Below are 24,442 nucleotides of genomic sequence, written 5' to 3'. Positions count from 1 at the left end.
AAGGCTAATCTGGGTGAAGAAATTTTATGTCTGAGAACTGCGATTTTGCAATGGACTTCAGACTAGACCTAAATAATAAAGCTTATATAATTTTCCAGTATTCTATATTTAATGCTTTTATTTCCTGCCTATTTTAATCTCTGACATTTATTTCACGAAATCATATAACAAGATCACTAGGATATTTTCTCAAACATTTCTGATATAGTTTAGTATCGTTACGCTGCGCCGCATAAATGATGCTGTTTTTATTTGCCACGGGTTGATTATTGTTCAGTATTGTGATGTTTTGATGTAAAGCTATACACAATCACAGATATATCAGTGTTATACCAAGTGAAAAGTTCATACCAATTCACAGTTCTAACTCATTTATGCGCCATCTCAGCGCCATTACAGACCGAGCGCAATGGCATAATTACAGTTTTCCCACTTTGCGCGGTGTTTACCACTGAGCGCCGAACTGGCTTATTATTCAATTCAGCTGCTGTGCACAGATTAAACTGTGAATGTAATGAATGGAGCTGTCAGTCAGAAAGCCACAGAGGACTTCCATCAAAGTGACAACACAGTCAAGAGCGGTCTAATTGGCTTCAACTACTCCAACTGGTTCACACAGTCAATCACGCAGTCGCTGTTTCTCCCTCTCTATCTCTCTCATCACTGCCATGAACCAACTGACATTCAGTTTATACAAATCAGCAACGTAGTTTGTGGGCTGGCGCTTTTTTTTTTTTGTTTGTACATTACAATGTTGCCAGTAAACTGCATAATCTGTCACATTTCTTGTATAGCGCCCACATGCTACGCCCACCCACATAGCAACCTCAACCTCACCCATCACTGAATTAGGCTACGGTTCACAGTTTAAAATGTGTCATGACTGAAATAGGCCAATAGGCCCATAGCAGAAAGAGATATTATTTTTAAATATTAAATCTGTCTGATTTGCGTCTGTCAGGAACATTTACATCCTATTCTCCAGCTGTGAGAAAATCTTGAATCTTTTGTAGCTGCATATCTGGGAATAAGGGAAGTGATTTTATTATAATACATAAAAATGAATGACACAGGAAATCAAGAGTAGCTCAGGCTGCAGGTATCTGCAATTGATACATTTGTCCTTTGCATTTGCAGAACACATATACTGTCATACCTAGATCTACTTTTCAGAAATTTTATGCATAATATTTTAAGACCTTTTATTCTATTCTAAACAAAACACAGCTAATGCGCAGTAATAAATCTTACTTACAAGTATTCACCTTCGTTCAGCATTGTGCTCTTTGGTTATCATATTGCTGGAATTCAAATATATTAAAACGCATCATTCACATTACATATTTTATATGTGCATTGTTAGTAAATTGTGTTGCTAAAGGATAATAATATTGGCATAGATATCCACAGCAAGACCTAAAAAAAATTACGACAAATTGCTGTTAATTGTACATTTTAATGAAAATTTACATTTAGTTATTGTTAAGCATTCCTTGAAATAGGTAGTAAATAAAACAAATAGTAATGAATTGAATTAAGAACTGATAGGACCGATTCATTCTTTAAAAATCAAGGATGTAAATTCTCAGAGAGGCTTACGAAAAAGTCATTAACAACATTAAAGTAACGACATGGCTGAGACTTGCTCTAATGGGGCCTGATCAGCAACAAAATCTAATGTATTCACTAATCTGTGATAAGAGTTATCAGAGGATGTATGAATGTAAAGTAGTCAACTCCATTCCCCATTCTTAAAGCATGTCTACATTAATACCCTCGGGCAGTCCAAAGTTACAATTCCATCATAAAGATCAACATCACTGCTAATCGGACGACTATTATTATTATTGTTATTATTATTATTATTATTATTAAAGAGGAAAATGTAGCCTACATGGTAAACTGTAGGGGAAAAATATTTGAGCATATGCAGGCCCAAAAGGAGGGGATATGGGAGGGAAATTCTGTTTTCAACAACACGATATTAGCCTATATATGAAAATAATAATAATATATATATTTTTTTTTTAAATCATGCCTCAATTATAAAGAAAATAGCAGAAAAAATAAACACAATGTAAAAGAACATAAAAATGTAAATTCAGTTCAATGGGTGTCAGATTTTTGGTAGAAAAGTGGGGAGGTGCCAACCACTGTGTTTCATGTGGTATGTTTTGCTGTGCCCCCTCCGCCGAGTTTCCCCCCAGTTATTTTCCAACGTCCATGAGCGATTCTAGAGTAAGCTATATCCCTTACAGACACGGCCACTTTTGTGTGTATACAATTATATTTACTTTAGGTGAGTAGTATAGGAACAGTTTGCGCAACCACTTTTGTCAGTTTACACCCTTATAAAAAGAGATTATGAAATGAAATAATTAAAATGAGAGAAAACTAGAGATCAGGGCGCTTTCCTAATAACGATTAGTCTTAGTGAATAACAAGCAACTTAAAGAAGGATGTATGTTACGTATGAATCTGTTTTGTCAAAAGCCTTCCTTTTGAAAGATTTAATGAACGAATTGTAGGCTAATATTGGATATAATATTGGCATCGATATCCGCAGCAAGACCAAAATTAAGTTTTATGGAAAATTGGTGTTCATTGTACATTTTAATGAAAATGTATATTTCTTTTTGTTAAACATTCATTGAAATATCAAAATGAGAACTGCTACACTTTAAAAACACGGATGTAAATTCTCAGAGAGGCTACGAAAAAGTAAATAATAATAATAATAATAATAATAATAATAATAATAACTTTCGTTCACGTAAAAGGATCAGTGAGGATTTTTTTTTATATAGAAATTAGCGGCCTCTGTCTTTTTGAAGAAGAACTGCACGTCAGCTCCAAATAAAGAAGTTCTTAATGAATAACGAATTGGTTACTAGTTCATTTACGAACGAGATTATTTACTGCGCTAGTTACGAAGGGTTTCGAGAAATCACTCTTAAATTAAAGAGCGGTCTGAAGTACTCCGCGTTACGAATGTTTCGGAAAAAAAAGTGACCCCAGTACTTGCTGACGATATGACTAAAACAAAAATAAATTTTGATGACACTGGAAATATGCCTCCCCCTGTACACAACTCTTGAATCCCCTGTACAGCTGCCATAAAGCATTCTCTGCAGTAAGAGTGCAGGTGTGACCACTAATGACTTTTTTACAGACATTATGGCCAAGTGGCTGGTGAGAACTACTGAGGCCTTTATTTGGACCGACTGTAGTGTGCCAGAGTGTAAAGAATGGGGACTGATTGATAGTGATTTTTCTCCATGTCTATTTGTTATACCAACCAGTTGCTCACCCAGAAGAAAAGCTGATGAACAATCATCTATACAGGACTCACAGCATGGTGTAATATGAATTTAAAAAAAAAAATAATACAAAAAACATTTAGTTACCTCGACAAGACAGGAGGCCTTATGAGAATACAGAGGGGAAAACTAACACACCTCACCAAGAAGAAGTAGGAGCACAAGTGGGACGTTCTCAAGTTATGTTTGATAAATGTACTTCATATTTTGGTTAATAGAGAGTATAAATAAACAAATAAATCAAGAAAACATCCAGGTGCATAAAAACAGATTTGTCAACAAACACAGACAAAATGAGTAACCAAACTAATTCTGTACATCCCAAAACAATGTATAGGTAATTTTTGTCCAAAACAGACAATCCGATGATTGTTTAGAGAACACAAGGCAGCATTTTACACTTCCTTTGATCATGAGCAATATAGTTAGCACTGATATTGAAGACCTTTCGTGTTGCATGATGTTATGCAAGAATTGCTTTCACTATTAATATTCATTTTCCTCATAGGTCCTCTCTTGCTTATAAAAGTGTACTTTTCAATTATAGCACCTATGGCATTGTTTTCTATTAATCGTCGGTCCTTTGACAGTGTGAGCTGTATTTGTTCTGTCTCTTCTCCTGTCTATAGATATGATCTATAGAGTTTACCATTGGCTCGTGAATCGAGTATTTGTCTATCGACTTGTGCTGTTTTGGGGCGGAGTCAACAAAGAAGCATTAGAACTCTGGTAACGAAGGATTTCGGGGAAACGCAAAAGCTAAAAAGCTCATGCGTAACGTATACGTCCTTCGTTTAGTTTCTCGTTATTCACCAATGTCCGTCGTTCTGAAAAGGCTTTCTGCTCTGGGCTGTGTATTGTGTTAGCTCTGGTTCAGGTTCTGGTGAACCCGAGGCTGCGGCCACTCTTTTCAGGGTTCAGTTCTTGGGTCTGTACTGCCTTAAACTGCAGTGCTTCTTTGGGACTCGTCCTGAGTACATCCAGAAATTGAGATCTTGTTTCTGTAGGCTATGTTTATAGAGGAACTCACCTAAGGTGTATTTCCTTAAGAGTGTGACCGTTAAAGTGACCATTTTAATAATATGACCTAATAACGTCGATGGAAACCAGAAAAAAAAACAAAGAGCATTCACTAATAGCAGGAATGCTTTCAATTCCGTATGTTAGTTACTTTTCACTAGTTAGTTATTTTCCGACCATGTCTGCCTCTACAAACTGTAGGACTGTAGATGCAGGGAAACCACATTGGGTTTTTTTGTTTGTTTGTTTGTCTGTTTGTTTGTTTTGTTTTAATTAAATTACAGTGCGGCTATTTAGAATATAGGACCCAGACCAGGATTTCCGCTTGAACCCTTAAAACGCACAAAAAAAATAAACTAGTGATTACTATAACATAACTTCTATTGTACGTTGTCGCATACTGTAATGTGTTACGTTTGTAGACTCAAGGCAAAAATATTTATATGAATGCACACAATCAAACTGCTGCTGAATTGGTTTCTATTTTATTATAATTGTACTATTATTTTGACATTGCTGATATTTATACATGTGGACAGGTAGCCTATGTCAACATAAGCATTCTCCTTTAGCCCATGGTAGGTATGAAAATAAAAACAAATTATTCTGCAGGAAATCTGCAGTTACATATACTAAATATGTGCCTCAAATAATTCAGGCAGATATCAAATCTGCTTTTTCTTCTAAATGTATACTTACCTATGCAGTAGTTAAACCATGTAGTTTAGGTATTCCTCTAACTAAAGCGTTAAAGACGCTGCATGTCTAGTGTGTGGATGAAAAACTTTTTTTTTTTCATCATTCTTTTTTTTGTTTTTGTTTTTAAATATAACATTACCTAAGGGTACAATATAGTTCAGGATTGCCCCCTGTGTGTACCCCACCTTGTGCCTGATGCTCCCTGGGATAGGCTCCAGGTTCCCTGTGACCCTGAAAAGGATAAGCGGTATAGAAGATAGATGGATGGATGGATGGACAACATAGTTCAAAGACACAGTGCGATCAATAAATAGGGTTGTAAATCCTATAATATTGTCTTTTTTGAATAGCAAACATAGGCCAGTTTAATAGTTAACTATTGCACTCTTAAATTCTTAGATAAACATAGTTGTCATCTAGTTGAACTACTTTTAGTCCAGAGATGCAGAGTGCACACTGCCCACTACTGGGCATCCAAAAAAATACTCCTCAAGGACTTAAACAATGTACATTCAACATTCTTCTTTATTTGATTTAAAAAAAACAAAAACAAAACAACAACACAGTAACAGTAGACAAATTTCAGTGAACGCAGGTTTTTGTCTTTACACCAGACCGTATGTTTTAGCAGAGCAAGTGAAATTTACAGGTATCACCACATTCCAATAACATTTACACACACAAACACCCAACATCACATACACTCTAGCATATCTCACTGAAAAGTCACACTGCACAAATGACATGCATTCACATTCAAGAACCTCTGATAACCATTAAAGCAGAGATACTGATTTTAGGAAAAAAAAGTCACATTACTATGCATAAGTAAGGCCTCAGACATTTTGCATTAATTGGAGACAAAACAGGCCTTATAGAAAATTGTAGAAATGAGAGAACAAATGACTTAGGCACTTAGGCTTACTTAAATTAATATAAATCATTAACTTTACATATAAAAGGTAGTACTACATTTTATGTAATGAATAAGCCCTTGATGTGTACCAAGTGAAGAACTAGAGAGAATACTGCCCATAGTTTATATAATCCTTTTCTGCTGAATAGAAACAATTTGGAAAGTTATTTTTAAGCAGCTTTACACTGAAATGACCATGCTGACTATTTATTGTTTTGGAAAATAAAAGTAAAATATATGTTTACTGTTTTAATGGGACCAGTCTGTGCCACATTTATGTAATGGTTGTCTATAATGGTTGTTCAGCCACATGCCTGTGATAACTGTTAAATCTGTAGTCAATATTGCCCCCTACTGGAACTGTAAACTGTAGAGGAAGTGGATTGGTGTAGTATGTCCCAGTCAGTCACACTGAAAAATACAAGTACAGTACAAACAAACAAGCAAACAATAGTAAAATGCAGCGTGATAGCACAGTGACAAGCATGCAAGCAAAACCACATTGTATTTATGTGCGTGTATATATATATATATATATATATATATATATATATATATATATATATATATATATATATATGTATGTATGTATGTATGTGTGTGTGTGTAAAATATATATATTATTATATTACACACACACACGGAGCCCGATCGGCCATAACATAACCATCTGCCACCGGCCGTCCACATGATGTAAAATAAAATGTTATTCATCAGTCAAGGCCACTTTCTTCCATTGCTCCATTGTCTAGATCTGATGCTCATGTGCCCATTGTAGACACTTTCGGCGGTGGACTGGGGTCATCATAGGCACTCAGCCCCATACACAGCAAGCTGTGATGCACTGTGCTTTCAGACATCTTTCTATCATAGCCAGCATTAACATTTTCAGCAATTTAAGCTACGGTAACTCTTCTGTGGGATCGGACCAGATGGGCTAGCCTTTATACGCCACATGCATCAATGAGCCTTGGGCACCCATGACCCTGTTGCTAGTCCACCGGTTGTCCTTCCTTGGACGACATTTCGTAGGTACTAACCACTGCATACTGGAACACCCCACAAGACCTGCTGTTTGTCATGGAGATGCTATACCCTATATTATACCCAGTCATCTAGCCCAGGGGTTCCCAAACTTTTCCAGGGCAAGGCCCCCCAAATGGCATTAACATTTGACCGAGGCCCCACTTTTGCAAGATGTCTTTAAAGCACATTAAAAATACAGACTTCTGAATATATCCCCCTTTTTATTAATAATTACATCTTACATCTTTACATTACATTAGATTAGGAATTGATTGTGTGTGTGTGTGTGTGTGTGTGGTTGTCTGAGAGTGAGAAAGAGAAAATCATGTATTTATTTATTTTTCACACCAAATTTTTCAGGCCCCCCAGCGCCCCCTGGCGGCCCACACTTTGAAAACCACTGATATAGCCGACACACTTGTCCTTATCAAATGCAATGGCCTTGTCAATGTTGCTCAGATTCTTATGCTTGCCCATTTTTCCTGCTTCCAACACATCAACTTCAAGAACTGACTGTTTACTTGCTGCCTAATATACCCCACCCCTTGACAGGTGCCATTGTAGCAAGAAAATCAATGTTGTTCACGTCACCGGTCAGTGGTTTTAATGTTATGGCTGATCCTTGTGTGTGTGTGTGTGTTTGTGTGTGTGTGTGTGTGCATGTGTGTGCGTGTGTGTGTGTGTGTCTATTCCAACAATTACACTGTACCAATGGCAATATCTGAGGTAAAATCCTATTAGTCAAATCCTTGCCAATCACTTTGCTCTGAGTCATACTCAAGCTCAGCTCCAACACATCGTACCCCTTCTAATAACATCGGTGTCCCATGGTGTCGATCTGAGAAAGAAAGACAAGGCATAAGATTGCTGTGTTCAAATCAGCTCCTCTCATTTCCTTCAAGACCCAAGTGTGTGCAATAAGCACAGTAACATTTTCAAAGTGACATATAATTAGAGTTCATTGAAGCAAAATAAGTTATTCAACACCTATCACCAATGTGAAAAACTAAATGCCCCCTTAAACTTAAAATCTGGTTGTGCCACCGTTAGCAGCAGTAACTGCAACCAAACGCTTTCAATAACTGAAGATCAGTCTTTCACTTACTTCTAAGACTAGGACTTACTCATATGCTTTGGGTCATTGTCTTGCTGCTTAATCCAGATGCGCTTGAGTTTCAACTTATGGACTGAAGACCAGACATTCTCCTTTAGGATTTTCTGGTAGAGAGCAGAATTCATGTTTCCCTCAATTACTGCAAGTTGCCCAGGCCCTGAAGCAGCAAAGCATCCCCACACCATCACACTTCCACCACCATGCTTCACCGTAGGTATGATGTTCTTTCTGTTTATTATGTTCTGTGTTTGGTTTACGTCAGATGTAACGGGACCCCTGTCTTCCAAACAGTTCCACTTTCAACTTATCAGCCCACAGAACATTCTCCTAAAAAGGTTTTCAGATCAAGGTGTGTTTTGGCAAAATTCAGATGAGCCTTAATCTTCTTCTGGGTTAGCAGTACTTTTCACCTCGCCACTTTTCCATAGATGCCATTTTTGCCCAGTGTCTTTCTGATAGTGGGGTCATGAACACTGACCTTTATTGATGCAAGAGAGGCCTGTAGGTCCTTTGATGTTGTCCTTGGCTCTTTTGTGACATGCTGGATAAGTAGTTTCTGTGCTCTTGGAAGGAATTTTGGAAGGTCAGCCACTTCTGGGAGGGTTCATTACTGTGCCTAGTTTTTCCATTTGGAGATAATGGCCCTCACTGTGGTCCTTTAGAGTCCCAGAGCCTTTGAAATAGCTTTGTAACCCTTCCCAGACTGATGTATTTCAATCATCATCTTCCTCATCATTGTTGGAATTTCTTTCAGTTTTGGCACCGTGTGTTACGGGTTAAGACCTTTTAACCAACTTCAAGCTATTGAAAAAGTTCTATTTAAGTGTTAATTTGATTGAATGGGGCTGGCAGTCATCAGGCCTGGTTGCATCTAGACAAGCTGGACCCCATTATGAAAGCAGTTTCATAAATCTGGGGAATTAATAACTACAGGAGAAATACATTTTCACACAGGCCCGGTTGGAATTGGATAACTTTTTTGCTTCAATAAATAACATTGTTATTCTTATTCTTTTAAAAAACTATATTTTGTGTTTACATAGGTTGCCTTTGTTTTATCTTCGATTTGGTTTTAATTTCTGAAACAATAATAAAAAAAAAAAAAACAAATCAGGAAATACTTTTTCACAGCACTGTATAGATATCAGGCTGATATAGACAAATGCATTTGAAGGTAATAAAGGGAAAATATGCAAAGGTCAATTACCAATAGACAAAGCGACAGTTCACCAGCTGTGCTGCAGCCACATAGAAAGTTAATTTTTCAGTTCGACATTGGTTAGGTGCTAATCACTAAATACAATATTCATACAATATTAACACAATACTGCTAAATTGTGCGATTTAGGCCTGCCATTAAAACCTTTTATTAATTATATTTAACCATATTTTCCCCAAAACATGACAAATATCCAATCCTAAAACATCTTTTTATCAATTAAACTGAGTGCTATAGGTTACTACATACTAATTACATCGGATATATCTAAATATTTTGATTCACACCAACTATTACCACAAAGATTTCACACTTCTATTCTATTTATGCACAGTGGATATAAAAAGTCTATACACCCCTGTTAAAAGGGTTTTTTTATGTTAAAACTTTGAAACCAAGATAAATCTTGTCAGAACCTTTTCTACATTTATTGTGAAATTGTAACCTATTAATTAAATTGAAAAACAATAAGAATCATTTTAGGGGAAAAAAATAAAAATTTTTTACAACAACCTGGTTGCATAAGTGTGCACACCCCTAAACTAATGCTTAGTTGAAGCACCTTTAGATTTTATCACACCATTCAATCTTTCTGTGTAAAAGTCAATCAGTTTGGCACATCTTGACATATTTTGCCATTCTTCCTTGCAAAAGCATTCCTACTCTGTCAAATTGGCTGGGCATCTCCTGTGCACAGCCCTCTTCAGGTCACCCCACAGATCTTTGATTGGATTTAGGTCTAAAATCTGGCTAGGCTATTCCAAAACCTTGAACTTGTTTTGGTGAAACCATTGCTTTGTTCGGAGGTTTGCTTTGGGTTGTTGTCATGCTGAAAGGTTGAACTGCATCAAAATTGACTGGTAGTTGGAGCTATTCATTATTCCCTCCACCCTGATTAAAGCCCCAGTTTCAGCTGAAGAATAACAGCCCTAAAGTACGATGCTGCCACCACCATGCTTCCCTGTAGGGATTGTGTTCTTTTGGTGAAATGCAGTGTTTTTTTTTGTGCCAAACATATCTTTTGGTATTATTTGGTATTAAAATGTGCTCTCATCAGATCATTAGATATTATTCCACATGATTTTGGGAGATTGGATGTTTATTTTAATAAATTTTTTGGTTAAAAAAAGTCTTCCGTCTTGCCACCCTACCCCATAGCCCAGAGATATGAAGAATTTAGGAGATTGTTGTCACATGTAGGGAGCAACCAGTACTTGCCGAAATTGCGGCAATTCTTTTAATGTTGCTATAGGCTTCTTGGTGGCCTCCTTGACGAGTTTTCTCCTGATCTTCTCATCAATTTTACAGGGACATCCTGTTCTTAGTAGTGTCACTGTTGTGCCATATTTTCTCCACTTGTTGATGATTGTCTTGTGTTTATTGTATTGTGTTGTGTTCTATGGTATATCCAATGCCTTAAAAAAAAAAATTGTAACCGTCTCCTGATTTATATTTTTCAACAATGAGATCCTGTAGCTGCTTTGTACGCTCTTTGTGGCCTATGGTTTTTCCACTTGGATATTACCAAGAAAATGTCAGGAAAATCCTATAGGAAAGCTGTACTTTATTTGGGGTTAATCAGTCACTTTAATTGATGGCAGGTGTATACTAATTAGTATTTAACATGAGTTTGAATGTGATGGGATGATTCTGAACACTGCCACATTCCCAATTATAAAAGGGTGTGCACACTTATGCAAGTTTTGAGTTTTTTCCCCAAAAAACATTTCTGGATGTTTGTCACTTGATATGTTGCAAATTCACAATAAAGGTTTAAAGGGTTCTGATATGATTTAACTTTTTGAATGTAATTTTTTTTTTACATCACAAAAACCTGCCACTTTAAGAGGGGTGTGTGGACTTTTTTTAATATCCACTGTAGGTAAGTTATTGGAACTTTTGTTGATTTTTTTAGATTATTTTCAGAACGGGCTTAATTGTAAAGCAACAAAGAAAGAGTAAATAAAAAGGCATGTGAGGTGAAAATCGAAATGAGAATGCTATTAGTATCCTTATATCATTTATAATTCTGGCTATTATGTACATAAATTCGTTATTTTATAGAGTAATGTCATTTTTACACAGTTTGGTTGGGTTTCTTTGGTGTTTACATGCACATGTAAAAAATAAATAAATAAATAAATAAAATCTGTCATGATGCATCAACACTATGCAGTGTGCATAAATTGTTTCTTATAGCTGAAATAAGAAGCTCAAGTGCAACCTAAAGATGCATTATGAAAGCTTTGTGTGCAATGACCTGTAGCAGCACAATTGAGTTGTTTCTGCTCCTGTGTTACAGATGAAACAATTCAATCAGTTGTATTTACTTAGTATGTAGAAGAATGCTTGTTTAAGTGGTGTTATAACATCCGGAAACTGTAAGAAATGGGACAGGACTCGTTGCGGCAATTGAGATCAGGAAAACTCAGTTTCATCCCAGCATCTTTGCTGAGATGAGTTGCGGGATTTTGAATGTCAAACCCCTTTTGAACCATTCCACCTACATCAGCACTCTGCATTCATTTCTAACCACAAGTCATTGAAATAAATCTAAATACTACAACACATGTCCAAGAAGAGCCCAGTGAGGTATGGGATTTGCCATGATGCATTACAAGGAGATGGCAGACATGATTTGTATGGAAGTTTATATCATGTCACCTGTTTTATAAGCCAAATCATGGTAATCTTTGCTCTCTGAAACTGCTACGTGTAATGTGTTGTTACCCTTTTCTGAAAATAGACTACGTGCTGTAGTATACTGGAATAATAACTGGAGGTACTGGGGGTGCAAACTAAAAGGAAAATCTTCATCAATATATATTAAAAGCAACTCAGTTTAGCTTTATGTTTTAGCCTTTTATTTGACTTCTTATTCATAATCAAATTGAATTATTTCTTATTAAGTTATACTGTTTAAAATACTTTATAAATAAAAGTACTGTCTTGTTACTAATAGTAAATTGTATCTGGTCTGTGGTACCTTTGAGGCATTTCTATCTGCATTTGTACAGTTATGGCAGTTGGAGAATAAACTGCTTGAACTGATTTTTCTGACCAGTAGGGTGCAGCAGATACCAACTAAAGAAAATAGAAATCGTCTCCATGAACATCAAATCTAATTTGATGTTCATGGAGAATCAATGAAATGTGGATGCTTTTATAGGTTATTGAGCTGAGCTTCCGGAAAGACAGTAACCTCTACATTATTTGATTTAGGGTAGCATTTATGTGTTGTCACATTCTTGGTATGTATTCAACAAGAGTATTTTTGCTGAAGCTAGCTGTGCTCTGTTAGACGATGACTCACCCATAACACGGGCATGAACTTTCACCTTCAGGCACACGTCCTCTTTGCTCTCACTGAGTATTAGCATTTCCTCACACAGCACCCCCTCCTTGTGAGCCACATACTCGCAAGTCACCTTTAAACCTCCTACAAAGAGACAGGGGAGAGTTAATACTATAATGTGATGACATGGAGTAATGAGTGTGAATTAGGGAGTGAAATGTAGAGAAGTAAAGATACAAAAACAGGAATAAAGCAGGAAGCTAATTCTGAGAAAAGCCATGTTAGAAAATCTGAGAGCTTTAATAAAAAAAAGATTTTGTGATCTGATGATATTAAATTTGAGCCATTTGGATTAAAACAAAAACCCAAGCCAAATACAGCCCAACAACCAGGTAATAACATTCCTAATATCAACCACGTTGGTGGTCGCATCATGCTCTAGGGTTGCATTTCAACAGGAGGAACTGGAAAGATTGTTGTCAGTACAGGCAATATGGATTGAGCCAAATATAAGTAAACTGTTGAGAAGAACCTGTCCCTGTCAGCCAGACATTTGTATACAGGGCAAAAATGCATGTTCCAGCAGAACAAAGAGCCAAAGCACAAGGCAAAAAGTACAATGAAATGGCTTGGGGGAAAAAAAGGTTTGTGCTTTGGAATGGCTAGACCAAAGCCCACAATAAATTTATAAAAACCTTATAAAAGAGTTCTGAACCCATGCCTGCATGTGTAGAGGTTTTGCAACAAGTCAGCTGCCTTTTTCACTGCTGTAATTTTTCCACTACTGCAAAAAAAAAAAACTATATTTAAATTCCCCTCCATTTGGTCTTTGCTATACTGGAAATAAATAAACAAATAAATAAATAAATAAAATCGCAACCACTACCTGGCCATTCAAAATAATATATTTAATAGGCATGAGACGATACACTAAAGCCACAATATGAGATACAACCTTCAGGACACAAATAAAATATTAAAAATTAATACTTTTATATTGTAATGACAACAAATCAAACCACTGCAATATCAATATATTGTATTGTAAGAAAAGTAGATCAGGTTTTATATATAAGGGGTAATTTTCCCCTATTATTAACATGTTTTTTAAAATCATTTTCTGTGTCAAATGTATTTCATGTCATAAACCTAATAAATGTATTTTCAAGTAATTAATATTATGTCTTAAATGATTAGGCCAAATAACACATTTGTGTCATCAACACTCCTACTGCTGTCTGACATCCACCTGAAATACACGAGCATGTCACACTTACTAATTTAACTGCACAGACTAGAAAAACAATCTTGATTTTACTTTGTATGTTCGTACGTCCCTCTGAAATGAATTTCTGGTTACACCATTGCCAGGACAATACACAACATGCTTCTAAATTGTTTTTAGACACAAGTGTGACTTACATCAAGCGCAGCACACATGCTTTGATTTTAACCTGCATGTCAGACCATGGTCAAGCCAGCCTCTATAGAAAACATGCATGCATATACGCCGGGTTACAGTAACCACCATAAGGTGGCTACATGCTATGAAAACTGGATATTGAGCAGTAGTGCACTACAAGTCATTCAGTATTAGTTTTTCCAAGTTCATGCGGGGCAAATGAAACGAAGCTGTGGGCCTGGCTTTTAGCCTGGTAAATGCCCACTCATAAACTTTGTGCTTTTTGTGGTGTTGCCTCCTTGTGCGCAAGAAGAGGTAGAACTCATAATGAATATAAAACAAAAATATTGCAATACACCTCAGAGAATGAAAATGTGGTTTACCAGTTTTTTTGTACCACAGTTTCTGAGACAATATTCTCTCATGCCTAATATATCATGATTTTTGGTGTTCTATCGCTAGTCTGAAATTAATGGGTATGTTCGGATCAGAAAGATGAGTACAAAGATGTGTTTTGACAGTGTGTGAATGTAATAAGTCCTATCCTCAGTAGCAGTTGGCGTCACAAATCCTGACTTGTATCTATGGCCAATCCACCCATTTTTGTAAAATACTCTAACAACAGAATTCTTTCAAAATACTTCTGTCAAAAATAAGCAAAATAAGAAATAATGCCGTTTAATGTCCTATTTTAGATCATGACAGCTAAACCAATCTTAGAAAGAACTTCATACAAGTGTCACCATACATGACAAAACAAAAGCCTTTAAGAGTGTCAAGTTTACAAATCCAGCTAACTGCACCTTCCTTGCATTATAAACCATTCACATTATTATTATAAATAATTCTCATATACCAAGCCCCACATGCACAGCCACACAAAGCATAATAATGGAAAATGCCTTGAGCTTGCCAGCTCACTTAATAAATATTCTCCAGAGCTCTCATCCACATTAAACAGTGTACTTAAACACATTAAACTTAACAGTGAAGAAAACTCAAATGTGATCTATTTCCTGATGTAGAAGACCCCCATGTATGAGAAATACAGAAAAAAAAAATCTAAAATAACAAAAAGAAGAAGAAGAAGAAGAAAGTGGGAGCATACCACTAGGAGCTGCAGTAAGATCTTTAATCTGAAGGTATGGGTTGGGCACCGGAGCTGGACACACATCTTTCCCAAGCCCTGGAACCTCTGGCAGCATGAAGACAATTTCATACCTGTGTTGAGTCTTCAGGAAGCCCACCTGAAGAGAACACATAACAGATGATTAAAGAATCATTTTCAATATCTCATTACAGTTTCTGTAGTCAAAAATAGTATTTTTTTAGGTTCTGACAAAACAACAAAGTGGGTGTTGATCATTATATGAAGAGGGCTTCTTTACAAAGCTGGCAGGAAGAGAACATGGAGAGTGAAAAGAAGCAAATGTCTTTGGCAATCTGTAAAGAAGAGTGTGCCAAACAGAGAAGAGATCATGACTGTTTTCATTTTGTACATAGCTGTGATGCCACAGTGGCTGTCTCTATGCAACATGGGGTGCACAAATACATTTTTGGGTATTATGTCAAGCACCTCACAAAATGTAAAGCCATTTGTATGACAGCCACAATTTAAAAAAACAAAAACAATGGAATACAATAAGAGACAAAATCTGTCAGACAAATCTGTGTGTATATGTGTGAGTGTGGGTATGTGCGTGTAAAAGGAAGTGGGATGTGCAACTGAGAGGACAAAGTGCTGTCTGTGTATGACTGGAAAGAAAGCCAAATTCTATTACCCAAAAAGCTATTATTCTCTCTGAACAAAACACACTTCAGGCTATGTGTGGAGTTCATCTGAAGCAACGCTGTCATTAACTCACAATCCATAGTTTCCAACAAACACAAAGCACTGATTCAAAAACTCGGTGTGGAGTGGTGTTGCCAAAGGCAAGATATCATAAACATCCACAGTGAAAGAAAGAGTTTGCACATGAAATAAACAGTGCACATACATACTCAACCACAGCAATAATAATAGTTGGGTTAAGGTAGCAGAGTGAGTGAACAATGAGAATTAAATAAACAAGCAGAGGGTCTGTAGCTGGCGACTCCTAAAAGGATCTGTCCTACAGAACAAATATATGAGCCAAAAGATAAAATCAGGGTTCTGTTTTAGCAGTAAGCCAGCTGCAGGTCACAAAGCAGTAATGGTGTGTGCACATGTATGAAAAGGGTCTCACTAAATCAAAGATTGCCTATAAAAACCTAAAATAACCTACCCAAAGCCATTATTAATCACATAACCACCATGACTGTCAAACACTTTTCCCTATTTAAATTATACTAACAGTCCAAGAGGTGCAGTTTTAAAATGATTAAGTTTAAGTAGTCTGTTCTAATTTACACAGACCATAGTAAACTACTATTTTTGCAACTTAAAAATATAACGCAGCAGTGATGTTAATAATATTCAGAACTGAACTTGACAAGCTTAGTCATACATGCGTCCTGATTAAACGTTAATGAAAGCCAGCTTGATGTCACGTGCAATAGACTAGGCACTAGTAAACTACTTTCCTTTATCATCAGGACCCCCTGAAATTTGGTTGAACTTTTAAAGCCTTATTTGTTGAGCATGAAAGTCATAAACCACATGCCACTATTCTCTCATACACCAATTAATATTCCAGCAATAAGTATACTAATGAGAGCCACCGGAGAAGCGGCTAAGTGCTTCTTAAATTTTTTTTAAAACATTTCCAGTGCTTTTTATTTAATCTTTATAGTGGATGCTACAGAAGATGCATTAAATTGTCTGAAAGGATAATTTTGCATAGTTTATATGCTCTAAATACGCTCCAAATTAAATGCATGTATGTACGTATTAAGGATGTTATTAAATATGAATATATTATTCAGACTGCACGCATAATGAATAGGAGGAGGACTTTTTATTTTGCCAGAAAGGGTGCCAGGGCATCAGGAATGGGATCCAGCAGAATGCAACAAAAAGTCGTGCAGGCAGGAGATTTTTACTCTCATCAAGGAGCGAACGAGCACTCAGATATGAAGCGTGCGGGACACAGACCACAGTGTCCAAAGCATTTACAGCATTTATTTATGACATACTGACAGTGCTGCCATTTCTACTACTAGTTTTTTGTCTCTCTGCATTTTTCCTGGTATAGTTGTAGGGTTCATGTTAACAAAAAATAACCACCACAACAACAAAAACTCCAGTTTAGGCCATGACCACTATAGACTTAAATCCCAATATACTGACACAAATATTTGGAGTGCAATACAGATATTAATACAGACACAGAGAGAGGCATTGTATATGTATGTATGTATGTATGTATGTATGTATATATGTATGAATTGACGGATTTACATACATATGCATGTATGTATGTACGTAATTATGTATGGATAGATATAATGTGTGTGCATGTGTGGGTTTGTATATATGTATGCATGTAAAGCAGAACCACTGACCAAAACTCACCTTAACCAAGAAGTTCCCATCAGACTCAGGAATCACCATGACAACAGAGTCGTGCAGCTTCTCATCAAAGTGCACGTGGGAGTGAGCGGCGGCAGCAGCAGCAGAATTTGCCTCAGCAAAACGAATGCCTCCCGCCTTAGAGGAAGCTGCAGTAGCACATGCATTCATTAACACACAAAACAAATCACATAGACAGGAAGTCTCGCTTTTCCACCCTGTCATACATTCCTTTGAAGTGTTTCTTTCCAAGCCTCTTTAAAACACCGTCTCCTTATAAAGGCAGCATGGCAATTTCTAAAAACATTTATACTGAATTTATTTATACTGAATTTATACTAAACATTTATAAGTCAGAGAGAGGCATTTTATAGAATACTTACTCGAACTTAATCTGACACCCAGAGTTTTTGAATAAAATTATCTTAACACCTATTTTATAAGATTATTTATTATCTATCATTATTAAATATTATTAATAATTTCTAAATGTGGATGCTAAAGCAGGCTCAGTTTGGACAAAAACACCAGCAGGAGATGAAGAGAGTTCTTAATTCTTCAACAGTACTCCAAGTTGGAGAACACTAAATAAATACAAGTGTATTAAGGGTAATTTTTCTTTGCACTCCATGACAGTATCACCAGTTCAAGTGAATTACTATTTGCTATTTACATATACATGTTTTTGCCCACCCCATCACAAAAGATATTTGTATTTCCAATCTATGCAAGTTTGCTTTATAATGAGCCAGAGAACATATAACCAGAATGTTGCAGCTGTAAAATGAAAAACCAGAATTTGAGATAGCATATGCCTATTTTTGGACACCTTATATTGAACAAACACTGAGCTGGTACTATGGTCACCTCTCCAATTTCTGCTTATGGAGATTACTTAAAAACCATAACATATTGTGATCAAAACAAAAAGCTAAACTATGATATTAAAAGGCAATGAAAATGTGAAAGAATCAGACAACATAGCTGTACCTACCCACGAATAAAATACCCTGCTTGAATTTAATAGATCATCCAAATAACAGGTCTACTAAATATTATAAGGTGAATAAATTATAAAATTATGGATGCTACTTTAGCCCTATGGAGCCTACTAAGTGTGATACAGAAAGGCTATAAATTGAACATTTGTATCCTCTGTGCAGAAAGGTCCTAAGTAGAAAGGTCATATTTGTGCTGGTGTAGGCAGGACAACTTGGTTTGTTGAAAAGACAAACAGGATGACTTGTGTCAAGTACAATCTTGCAGAAACATCCCAAACTACACAGAACTTTACATTATAACCTATTCTGTTGTCACAGTTTTAGAAGACATTGTGTTTCAGACAGTGTTTCAATAGTGTTCACTCAGAACTTGGCAACTAATTCTTTACCAGTTTCCATATACAGCATTTCACCAACTACATTATATCTAGGGCTACAACTAATGATTATTTTCATAATCGGACAATTCTTTTTTCAATTAATTGAATTTTTTAAAAAAAAACTTTCAATGTGTTTATAAACTTCAGACTAAAACTTTACAGTAACACAACTGTTTGTCCAATTATATATTACATACACACATACATATAAATACATATATACATACATTATATGCATACATACACATATACATACATAATATTTATATATATGTAGTTTTACTTATGTTTACTTTGATCATACCACTTTAATTAGACATTATGGATCTTACTTGTGCTCCCACTGTTTATCACCACATCTACATTGTGAGTGAGGAGTAACATGGTCTCGTTATTAGTAGATCACTCCAGTCATAATAAAGGACATAACTTATACTGCATTGTGCAAATAAAGCATATAATGACAATAAACTTTATTTAAATTGAACCTCTTAAGCAACTCGCACCAGTTTCCCCAACCCCTTGCACACAGAGCACACCTGTTGACTCTGGGTTTTCTGCTAAAACTAGCACAGTCACATTTTGTGTGTTTGACACCATGTGCCATTGTCTAGGAAACAGCTTATACTTCTGGTTAGTAAAAAAACACTCGTGTTCCATTTGAGATGATACTACCATTCTAAAATTCATACAATAGATGGCAGAGCATATAGTGCATAGTGTACGTATGTAGTACATCATTTGGGACAAAACTTGTCTGTACTCCCCAATGCGTGTTTACAGAACAGAAGTACCGCAGTGAGTAAAATGTACCCCATGCCGTGTGTAGACCAACTAATCGATAATGAGATTCGATGACAACGATTTTCATAATCGATTATTATCGATTTTATAGATTAGTTGTTGCAGCTCTAATTATATGCATCAAATCATAAGCATAATGGGCTATTTCAAGAGAACATGTTGTCTGCTACATTGGGCTGATGGTGTTTATGCCTTGGAATGTGACACACAACAAAAACCTAACAAAAAAAGTATTTGAAATATTTAACTTGGATTATAACTTCATTTATTACCCTATATTAATGTTTTACATAGTGCTCATGATTCTCCAACACAGGGAAGAGTGAGCAGGATAGCATTTCCAGATTGTACTACTCTAGATACATTATTATGTTACAGATTATACTATTATGATATTCAACCTCAAACAGACCGGGGGGGGGGTTAGAACGACTGTATATCTCAGCTCCACTTTGACCAGAACAGTGACTTGTTGTAACTATAGAGAACAGGCTTAAAAATCAGCTTGTTTATTTCTGTGTCTGCAGCTGTGCAGTAATCGTGCTAAACACTCAGGCATGAAGAGATGGGTAGGTAATCTTTGTATGGCATGATTATGAAATCTGCTGTTTAAGTGCATTCCTTTCATATACTAAGAAATATCTGTCTTATCTGGTTATCTGTTTTCCTTATATATTTCTTCTTGACTGGCTGTTTTTTGAAGGTTTTTTTCCTTCTCTCATTTTAGGTCTATTATTTTCTAATTATTTGTTTACAAAAAATTATGATGTAATTCCTTACTGAGAGGGGAGGGATAGTTCAGATGAGCTACAAGTCAGCAGCCTTGTCTCATTCTGGCTTTCATAACAATCATATGAGAGGTCTTAGTCTCTGGCATTCACTGAGAGATTAAACCAGGAAATAACTTTAGGTCTGTTTGAGCTGTGTGTTCGATTTTCATTTAGATGTCTGCCCATCTAATTTGACACACACTGTCAATCACATCCAAGGTCAGATTCCTGTCTCTAACAACAGTGCAAAACTCAATTACAATTCTACATTATGTGGTACTGTTTTTGTTTTGTTTTTTTAAACAAAAATAGCAGCTTGTCCAAAATTGGGAACAAAGTGATTTTTCAAAATCAAAACCTTGGTGCTGGAATCTGTTCATCCTATAGCATTTGTAAGCACAGTAGTCTTGACACAATAAAGTATCAATTAATGTTTTTAATTAATTCATGTACTTAGCTATTAGTTTTGTTTATAAAACATTGACGTTATGGACTTGCATGCTAATGTGTTACCCAATATAAACCCAGTAAGAATTAAGGAATTGATTTATCTGCACCACAATCACCAATAGAGAACATGAGAACGTGTGATAGCGTGTGATAGCGTGAGAGAGAGAGAGAGAGAGAGAGAGAGCGTGTGGGGGGGGGGCGGTAACGCACACTTACCTTTTTTGGCAGTTGCCATATTTGTGTTTGTTAAGAGAGAGAATCAGTCACAGTATCATGGTGAAGTCCCAACAATAACCCTGTGAGTAAAATGGAAAAGGGTGAATTAAGGAAAGCAGCAAAAGAAGAAATTCAGGATTCCTAAAGTCTGATTAAACCATGGAAATGTTGTTCTCAAGATTATTCCCTCTCAACAAAGAAAACCAAACACAAAAGGTCAGATTATATCATTATTAAACAACGCTTTATCAATTTGGTGATTTAAATACATTTCCTTCCTCTATTTTCAAGTTGAAAATGGTGCAAATATTACTCTGATACGATGAACAAACTTACCATTAATCTATGCTTAGCACATTCCAAGCCTGCAACCACCATGGATTGCTTTGACATTTCATTACTTTACACAGCTGTGCTGGACATCACATTAAGGCAGACACCCCACAAATAAATAAATACAAAACACTTTAAGAGGATTAGATTAGACCAGAGGTGAGTGGTATTCAAGACTTCATTGTTTCATGGAAACTTCCCCGGGATGGATAAACAGAAAAGACAGAACTGGAGGTCATGTTGTACAAATTACCTTTATTTTCTTTTAGCAAAGGATGTGGGAAATAATTATTCTAACCAAGCCACAAGACAAAAAAAAGACAATGTGCTGTATAGTCTTGCAAAGTCGCACTGAGCGCCTGACAAATTGTTTTAAATATTCCAATATGCTGTATGTCCAAAAGTGTATGGACACCTGACAAATCACACCTATATGAGCTTGTTGGACATCCCATTCCAAAACTATGCACATTAAAATGGAGTTGTTAAGAAAAAAAGGTGTGCGTTACACAACTCCAACCAACCCTTGGCACTGCGCATAGTAATCTTAGGCTTGTGTTTATCTGCTTGGCCATGGAAACCCATTTCATGAAGCTTCTGATGCACAATTCTTGCATTAATATTGCTTCAAGAGGCAGGTTGGAAGTGGAGTTTTGAGTGATACAACAGAATATTTTTATACACTACATGCTTCAGCACACTGGCGGATCTGCTCTGTGAGTTTGCATGATCTATTGCTTCATAGCTGAGCTGTTGTTGCTCCAAGACACTTCAATTGCACAATAATAGAACTTACAGTAGGCTGAATGGGGCAGGGCAGAAAGTTCATGAACTGACTTGTGACAAAGTTTGAGCTCTATCTCGTGGCTTGCATGGCAGTGACAGTGTGACAGTAGAGAGATATGAATAGCCTGAATGCCACATTGCTACCCCAAATAGCCTGTATTGGTTTGAGTAAGACCTTTAATATCATTTGGAATTTCCTAGCTGTAGCTCCCAGCACAAATGAACCATGTGTCCAGTGTTCTTGATTCCTTGGTTTACATATGTTGAATGTGTAAAGTCTGGTGACTCTTTGTTACTGTGATTTTCTGTAATTGCATTTGTGTAAGTTGTAAGTAAAGTGTAAATGTAAACATTATTATGAACTGAGTTACACTTAATGAGACTGAGTTTTGTCTTGCTTTTGTTATTTCCCAATAATGCGGTTACTCTTATCGGCTACCCCATACTGAGGCAAGTCAGAACATTTTCTTTTTCTGTTTAAGAGTTATTAATCTTTATGGCAGCGGTTCTTAACCGGTCACAAAGTTGGAGCAGGTGAAACATGGGAAAACTTTTTGTACACAGAGGTTCACAGAGAAGCCACAGGTGGATTTTTGGATATCCGTGCATGGCGAATACCGATAACTGCGTGACATGGCATTGAAAAAAAAAATCCCATTTGCATCGACCGATCTCTTTCAGGATGTTTTCTCAGCGCTGGTGTACCTGAAGAACAGTATATATAAAAGTATAGTATATAGATAATAGTATATAGAGCCAGACTCAATGTGGAAGATATTTTGCATCTTTTCCTCAGCCCTACTCAGCCACATCTGGACTGCCTCACATCCTCTATCCAAACCTGACCATCCCACTGAGTGTGTAGTCCCAAACACTGGGCAGCTGGGGTCGCAGAACATTGTCATTCATTCTTAAAAATGGGTCACACCCACAAAAAGGGTTAAGAACCACTGCTTTATGGTAATCTTTTAGTTTCGTTTTTTTTCAGTATAGAGTAAAACTCAGTTTTTGTGCTTTCCAACAGCCTGTGAAAACTTCTGGCACTGTTTTACCACCAGTTATGAACAATAAAAGACTCATTCAAAATCCACTTCAGACCAACATAACTTCCAAGTAACCTCAATGCCAGAATAAGAGATTTGTTAAGCCATTTTTCTTGATGTTGAATTTCAGGAATATTCTTTTCATTCGTTGTTAGCAATTAAGCAAATGTAAATCAGTTTCTAAAAAGTGTTCGAGGAAGTTCATGACCAAATCCTTGGCAAAAACTTTATGGAAGTAAGTGGACATCTTTGTAAGTGCACAAATTTTACATTTCACCTCTATTCATCATGGCCTTGATTGTGCATGAAGAACTGAGGTGATGTTCATATTACTGTTTACGTTGTAAGTTCTGACTCGCTCTTGTCCGCGTGTACTAGACCTCTGAGGGTACTGATAAACTTTCCTTAACAGTCTACTTTGCCTAGTTTCGTACTCTTTCTCCGGAATATTTAATAGTGCGGTTATAAGCGTGAAAAGGGGGTGCAGTCCATGGCTGCGTATAAACAGGTGTATGTAATGGTAAAATTGTGAATACTGATTTTATCCAGCGTTTAATAATGAAGAAACAATATAACATTACTTGAAGTAGCGTAACAAGGTTACACGTTCATGTAAATGCATAAAAGGGTGCGGTGCGGGAGAACACACACACACACAAACACACACACACACACAAACACAAAGAATACCCGAGTGTTAGAACATAAAAATATACAAGATGAAAAGAAGCTGTCGGATGAATCTTCCTGACGGACCCACAGCACACTTTCACCTGCTGATACTAACTATACTTGTAGGAAGGAGAACTAGGAAACATGGCTGATTTTGACTTTGAAATACAACTGCAACCAGACGGCGATTCACAAGTTACATATTAGACACACTAGACACACAATGCACGATTACTGACCTGTGTTTTGGGTCGAGACAGCTGAATGAAAATCCACCCGCAAAGGGAAGTCGTATGTTTCAGTAACGTTATCTATAACAGAATTTAATAATAACACCAAATATAACATATTATATATAACACCAAAGATTCAATATTGCTTTCTGCAGAGGGAAAACACCACTTCTGTTTAATAACAGAACATACACTCTTACCGAGAGCCAAGACCTTGAGAGAAATGTTGCTTTATCGTTAACTGTCACACAAA

At 36.4% G+C, this 24,442-nt stretch overlaps 1 protein-coding gene across 4 annotated transcripts in view; it reads right to left on the bottom strand.

Annotated features, from left to right (window-relative positions):
- Positions 1-5,546: 5,546 nt before the first annotated feature.
- LOC128610299 (adipose secreted signaling protein) overlaps positions 5,547-24,442 on the bottom strand; it is an 18,932-nt gene continuing 36 nt past the window's right edge. The window contains exons 1-7 of one of the 4 annotated variants that reach the window (XM_053629534.1): positions 24,390-24,442; positions 24,196-24,267; positions 21,123-21,202; positions 17,505-17,650; positions 15,120-15,258; positions 12,628-12,753; positions 6,545-7,819 (exon numbers count right to left, since the gene is read on the bottom strand). The exon at positions 24,390-24,442 is cut by the window's right edge and continues 36 nt beyond it. In XM_053629534.1, the coding sequence (XP_053485509.1) occupies positions 7,719-7,819; positions 12,628-12,753; positions 15,120-15,258; positions 17,505-17,650; positions 21,123-21,141 (531 nt within the window). In that variant the 5' untranslated portion in view covers positions 21,142-21,202; positions 24,196-24,267; positions 24,390-24,442 and the 3' untranslated portion in view covers positions 6,545-7,718. Of the gene's footprint in view, positions 6,367-6,544; positions 7,820-12,627; positions 12,754-15,119; positions 15,259-17,504; positions 20,477-21,122; positions 21,203-24,195; positions 24,369-24,389 lie in introns of those variants that run through there. The other 3 variants (XM_053629532.1, XM_053629531.1, XM_053629530.1) reach the window with 3 other exon arrangements.

This window comes from Ictalurus furcatus, chromosome 7 (genome assembly GCF_023375685.1).
Source record: "Ictalurus furcatus strain D&B chromosome 7, Billie_1.0, whole genome shotgun sequence".
Taxonomy (NCBI): domain Eukaryota; kingdom Metazoa; phylum Chordata; class Actinopteri; order Siluriformes; family Ictaluridae; genus Ictalurus; species Ictalurus furcatus.
This window is presented reverse-complemented; position numbering and strand designations above follow the sequence as displayed.